The sequence below is a fragment of the Chelmon rostratus genome, chromosome 3, assembly GCF_017976325.1.
Source record: "Chelmon rostratus isolate fCheRos1 chromosome 3, fCheRos1.pri, whole genome shotgun sequence".
NCBI classification, from domain to species: Eukaryota; Metazoa; Chordata; class Actinopteri; order Chaetodontiformes; family Chaetodontidae; genus Chelmon; species Chelmon rostratus.
The window spans coordinates 28366596-28373494 of NC_055660.1; the positions used below are offsets into that span (position 1 = coordinate 28366596).

The 6899-nt window shown below is 45.5% G+C and overlaps 1 protein-coding gene across 5 annotated transcripts in view; it reads right to left on the reverse strand.

Annotated features, from left to right (window-relative positions):
- The window catches only part of rptor (regulatory associated protein of MTOR, complex 1), a 168008-nt gene extending 161311 nt beyond the window's left edge, over positions 1-6697 (reverse strand). For all 5 annotated transcript variants that reach the window (XM_041933255.1, XM_041933254.1, XM_041933252.1 and 2 more), the window contains exons 1-2: positions 6271-6697; positions 5154-5328 (exon numbers count right to left, since the gene is read on the reverse strand). In XM_041933255.1, the coding sequence (XP_041789189.1) occupies positions 5154-5321 (168 nt within the window). In that variant the 5' untranslated portion in view covers positions 5322-5328; positions 6271-6697. The remainder of the gene's footprint in view (positions 1-5153; positions 5329-6270) is intronic.
- Positions 6698-6899: the final 202 nt, after the last annotated feature.

Below are 6899 nucleotides of genomic sequence, written 5' to 3' on the forward strand. Positions count from 1 at the left end.
GGTGCCAGCGTGGCTTCAGTGGTCGCAGCTGTTCGTGGCCTAGCTCAGCACGAGTTTCAAAAACAGCACGACGTCCATGCAAACTCACTCCATCAAATCACATCTTGTATTCTGGCATGAACGAGCTCAACGCTATATACATGAAACTACATGCTATAAAAGGTATGTGTGACTTAAGACTGGAATCTCAGAATGTTTCTATGTGTATTACAGATGTGTTTTAGCGCATTCACACTGTATCTGAGATATTTCTCTTCTCGCCAATCATTCTGTGAGGCTGACTTGTTATAATAATAAGCGGCCGCTTTTCTGCATGTTCTTTGATCTGAAAGACGTCTCTCATGATGCCTGCTGAGTGTCTTAAGAGTGCAAATTAAAAAAGACTTTTTTTTCTCATAGAAACTATTAATTAGCCTGCTCTCAGGTCTTAACAGAGCTTTTAATTACAGGCAGGAGTGCAGGAGATATCCGCAACTGTTGCAGCAGTGCAGCAATTATTATAACTGATAACAAGAATGACAGTGGTGTCACACCACGTACTGTGAGATGTACTGGGACAGTTATCATTGCTGAAAATCTCGACTCAAATGCATGTTAGTATGTATGTAAGGAGAGATCAAGGTGAAGTTCTAAGCAGATGAAAGCTGTTGCCAAACTAATAAATAAAGCTAAATAAATCACAGCAAATGTTCACTATTTCCTCATTTAGTATCGTATCAGAAATGCTAAAAACACAGCATAGTGCTAGTTAGACAAACTGAGAGCTTCCTGCAGCCTGTCGCTCAGGTTCACATGCTCAGAGACTGGACACCCTCCATTGTCCCTGCATGTCCCGCTGTCTCCACAAAATTGCCACAGAGACAAATTCCTTTCCATACGTTATTTGGTGAGTAAAATCAATTCTGATCCACCTTCACGCTCAGCAAGCCGAACAGCTCCCACATTCGCACACTCCTAAAAATAAAGCCTCAACGACGTCAGTTCTGTGTCCGACAGGACATCAGGTCAGGGTTTATAAAGAGGCCACGATGACAGATTAGGGAGGAGCGGACAAAAAGTTTGCATCAAGTCTGCGTCAGGCCACTCTGACGTCATCGAGCTCACAGCTCCACAGGGGACAGTGAAGGATGTCTCAGGAGAGAAATGTATCTGGAGGCCAACTTCCATCCAGCTTTGAGGCAGTTTATCTATTATTCAAAGTAATGTTTGAAGCCCAGGGTGCAGATTCAGGACTAAAGCTGAGCATAATCGCAAAGGCAAAAATATACAGACCCGTTCTTTTCATCAGATTCATAAATAAATGCCAGTAGTTGTAGAACTGGGCACACGAGCACAATCCCACCTTCCATAGGCCTTTGTCACAGAAGACATTGTGAGCTCAGGAGGAAACAGTAAAATGAATGATGGCTGAATTCCATTTAGATGCTTGGGTTTCAGGGTTCACTGTCACACTGCTATGGCTTCGTGAGACATTTGAATAGAACGGAGCCGTTGTTATATTAGCAACACCTGTGACAGTGAAAATGTGCTGTGAAGAAGACCTACTTTCGCCCACTCACACGCTCAGTGCTTTGTGCCACTAAGGTAAATATACATTGTCTTGTTTTACAGCATCTGACTGAGAAAGTCTAATCAACGTATTAAAGTCTTATTTTGATTTTGGCTGCACCTGTTTTTCCCACAAGCATTCTGCATCTTTGGAGTAGCCATAAGCCCTCAAGATGCTGTAAAAATGCAAAGCAACAATTAGAGATCAGCATAAGTATGATCATGACAAGGTCACCATGTCCTTTTTGCATGTTTTAGTGCCTCTTTCAACACCACGTGGTGACGGTGAAGCCACTGTGGAGGCGTATATGCTACACTAAGTAACTAATAAATGGTAACTACACATTGGTAAACTCTGACTCGTTTAATTTCCAGCTTCTCTCTCAATACAGTTTATGGAGTCTATAATGCATTCTAGATATGGGATTCATAGAAATCTTCTTATTTCAGTTTTCAACTTTGTTGCAACCTTTAGCTTTGTATCTCATAAATAAGTGCACCACATGTGGATCAATAACGGCCAAAGCCTGTGCTGCAGTCACTGACCAGGTCGAAGGTCATGTTTGTTTGTTGTCAGCATACAGGTGTCGTGTTTTATGTTCAGTGTGAGAATGAAAAGAGGCCAAAACAAGAAGTGACAGTACCGGTCCACTGATTGTGTCACCGTTTTTCTTTCTTGATGGGAATCAATGAAAAATACAGAAAATCAGCCTCATCCCTCAACCCTGTCTGACCTGAATGCCTTTAACTGCAAGTTACATCACTGTCAAAAAGAATACTCCACGGCCTCTTGGCCTCTTGGTAGCTTTTTATTCCTTAAAGGAGCCATTTCTTATCCAAAGCTAACCCTGACTTTGGACTCGACTCTACGACACGGACAGCTATTCATACAGTATATCTGAAAACTGTTATCGAGATTCCACTTGGCTGATGCAGTAAATGTACACACAGTCATCAGTGGGACACACAAACAGCTGTGTGCTAACTGTGCACACACACACATGCATGCAAGCAAGCACACACACTTAGTAGCTGTCCAACAGGGTAATAAACACACCATTTTAACCAATGGGCCTTGAAACTGCACAGCCTCCCTCTCTCCTCCTGTGTTCATACAGACACCACTCTCAGAGTATGAGTGTGTGCGTTTGTGAGTGTGTACATGTCTCCAGCAGCAAGACCTGTGATTTCCCACAGTGCAGAGCATCATTTACAGCCCCCTCGTAAGCCTCGCACTGCACACGTCTCTCGCCAGGCTTGACTGTTCGCATATCAACTTGCTTGATATCCTAACAGCGAAAGGTACAGTCTATGAGCTTAAATCAGCCGAAGCAATTACAGGCGAAGCGCTGCCCGTGATCGCCCATGAACAACTGAAAAGAAAATGTACACAGCTGCAGAGCAACATTCTGGGCCCTGTTTTTGTGGCACAGCAACGAGCAGAACGAGCAGCAGCACTCTGACTACTTGGTATGTTCCTGATCCTGACTTGTCTGTACTTTGGTGGAAATCTGGTCTGAGACTTTGCGCTGAGATAAGACGTCTCAGAACCGAATCCATTTCTCACACGTCACTTCCCTGCCAATTTCGGTGAGAAAAGAAAATGCTGGCAGAAATTTGCAGTAATAACAGAATAATACTTAAAACATAACACTCTCCAACCAAGAGATGCTTTCAAATCAGCATCAAAAAATAACATTTCATGTGGTTAAAGCAGGAATATCTATAAATCAGTCTGCATTGATCTGTAAATGAATAGGAGTCACTCTTACAGTATCTGTATGAAAAGCTTCTCCTGCAGCCCTCTGAAGGCAGCAGTGTCATCACACATGACTGTCCACCGTGTTCACCCTTATCAAATCACATGCAAACAACACCAGGCTGCTCCACACACACCTCTACATCAGGCAGGTCTGCAACAATATTATTTCCTGGAGTAGCCATTGCTTTATTTGAGCTGTTGACGGCATGCATCACTGTGATTGGCTCAGCTGTTTCAGAGCAGTGATGTGACCAGATGAGAGTGTATTTATTAATCACCAAACCCTCTGATCTAGATTCCACCTCAGCCAGCCTTTCTGCACTTTGCATGGCTGCACATACATGAACCAGAACAGCAGGGGTGCTAACACAGTCCATGAGCGCAATAAAATAAAATAGTTCCCTCCGTATGCCATCAGATTCTGTGATTAATCGAAGACGCTCCACAGCATCTCCAGTAACCTTCTGTGCTTCGTTGAGTAAAAAATACGGCAACGCAACCGAATGCTTGACTGATGAAAGAACCGCCCTCATTTATCTGACTGGTGAATATTTGTGCAATATTTTGTGCAAAGGAATGGAGAAAAATAAATAAGAGTACACTGCAAAAACTCTGCATCCATTGCCATTTATATTCCAATCACTTTATTCAAATAAAGACTTTTTTTAAAACTACTTTTCAAACCCATCATTTGGAATCAGTGCCATCTTAAAAGACGGATCTAACCGCCGGGCCGAGTTACATTCAAGGCTAAATTCTTCCTGCATAAACCATAAAAAGCAGTATTTCGTCACAGCTCTCTCAGCCCACAAATGTGAAAGGACACATTCTTCTGACCGGTGCACAAATGAGCGTCTATGGCCTGAAAACGTTCTGAGCAATGGAAGCTGTTACACAGTTCATTTAGCAGGAATTTCTGATACGAACGCCCATTTCAGGCAGCTTCTACTCCCTCTTTTAAATCCATACCACAGTGACTTTTAATGAAGCCTTCTGATTCAACATTTCCCTGAAGCTTGACACGTAGTAATTCCGCTGATGTCCTAACAGCTGCATTTTCATTTGGGCGAATTTCTACAATGGCTCCAGAGTTTGTGAGGGTTATGTATGACTACGTAGCATTTGCCATCAATATAGCAGTGGTGCTCTGCAGCCATGAGGCACTGTATGAATCAGGTTGGTAGCACTGCGGTGGATCAAACGACAGCTTTATGAGAGCTGAAATACACTGTGGCCATTCATGAGGGAAAGCTTTGAGGCTCCCCTGTCAAAGCGTAGCGCAGGTAGCCTCCAGCAGAATAAAATGAACTGGCACTGAAATAAAGACGAGGGTAGCCAATGATTTGCTGCTGTGTCCTGCCTGTTTAAAGGCTGATGTCCTCTCCAATCACAGTGTGCAGCATCGACGCGTTTGAGTCGTCGCTGTAACGGATTCGAATTTTGAGAACTGGCGTTGTGGACTGCCAATCGGCCCATCATAAGCACCGCCCATTCCCTTAATGCACCAATCTCAGCTTCGGACAAATCTGGGCGACCTCAGTCATCTGTCCACTCTGTTGCCTCGGCTACGTTAACATTACAAACCATAAGGACACTTTTTAGGAGAAGATTACCCCTCTCCTTGTTTCCAGTCTTTATGCTAAGCTTAGCCACACAGCTACTGTAAATGTGGCTATGAAAACTCACATGGTTCCACAGCAATATTTGAAAATGAAAACGCAGCTATTGCACAAGTCTGAGCTCATTCCCTCGGCAGCTCTGCATTCAACAGGAGAAAGACTCCCCACAAACTCAGATGACAACTCAAGCACAGGGAGCACAATCAGTCCAGAAATAGCCTTACCCTGTCCTTCATCCTCCAGCTCTGTGCCAAAGCCTTGCAGCCCTCAATCTTCTCCGAGTGCCGTTTCTTCATGAAGGCCAGGGGAAGCTTCCAGTCATTCATGTCGGCCTCCTCTTCCTCTGCGAGGCCCACAGCCGGCGAATGAAGCAAGTCTGAGTCCATTTTCATCAGGGCCCTGCAGGGTGAGAGCTCGATTAATGTAGTAATCTTAGGTACTTATACTCTGATCTGGTGGTTCCTAATATAAGACAGTTTTTGCCAATATTAAACTAGCTCCTGTACAGTGTTTGCCTTTAGATGTTTGAATCATTTCTGATCCTCAAAGTAAGATATCCAAAAAAATAGTATGACAACAACTCAAACAATCCAGCGCCTTAGACATGACCTAACTTCCACCTGAGGGCCTCTGTTGTGAAACAGCGAGCAGCGCTGCCACAGAATTCCTTCACGCTATAATAAGTGTGCACATTTCTGTGTCTCTGCTTACAGGACGCCTTCACTCAGAGGCTGTTGACTTTTCCAGCTGATGACATTCAGCCAAAAGAGTTCCCTCACTTCATGATGAGTCATGATTAATGCGCTGCTCTGAATCCTCTGTTTGACTGAAAACCACAACTGAAACCAAACACACTCGCTTCTGGATTCGTGCAGGTCAACACTGAGCTCTTCCTCTTCACAGAGCAGCTGCGGGACTCCTCACTTTCACAGAGGGCAGCACCTGGGTGATGTCATGATGGGGGCTCCACCTGGCCACGTGAACACTGCTCGAGCCACAGGCCGAGCAGACAGCTGGGTCATGTGTTGTGTGCGCCTGAAATCACGTTAATACGACACGGCTGTGTTGGACTTGGCTTCACAGCCGGAGCTCTTTGCAGGACAGTTAGCCGTTAAAGTGGCCAGCTAGCTCAGTGCTAGCTAAACTAGCGCGGCTAATGTGACAGCTCTGCCTGAAGATGGCTACCGCTGTCAGCTGTCAAACTGCAGGGGAGGCAGGTGCTATTTAAAGCTTTTTTCCTGGTTGCTTGCGAAACAAACTGAGCCGGGAAATACGAGAGACAGAGCAGATGTGCAGAAATGGCGCTAGCGCTGGCAGCGAAGCGTGCAGATGCGTGCAGACCTTGGTGCGGTGGGATTATCAACCCGGGCTGAGGAACCTCTCCGTCTCCGGACGATGACAGACACGGTCGCACAAATAATCCTGGTCAGAAAATTGTAGGGCAGCGTCCACAGCCTGTAGAGTATGTCAAACCCGTCAAATCCAAGCTGGACGGGTGCGTGTTTGCAGGGGAATCTGCGGCTCCTCTCCCCACGGCTCTTCGCTATGGGAAGGGGCTGGAGACGAGGCCCATCTTCACACGGACAGTCTGCCACAGCCACACAAAGCACCGGCCACACTTACAGATGACTGGGGTCGTACGGTCTTCTTCTGCAAACCAGCGACCCTGGTAGCTGATTTGGGGCGATGGTTTTCGCGAAAATCGCGTCAATCCCGAAAATTTCTCCGGAGAGGCACTTCTTCAGCACTTCGACAAGGGCGCAGCCATCTTGGGTTGGACCCAGAATGCACTGTTGGGGCGGCGAGGCTGTCATGAAACGTCACTGCTGCTGTTCCTGACACGCACCAAAATATAAACACACACACCAGCTCCACGGAAGACTGGAGGGATTACTTTAAAAAGCTCGCACATCATTAACATACATTTGTGTTACTCTTCGCTAATGTGGATGTCAAACGTGTTTCTCTCC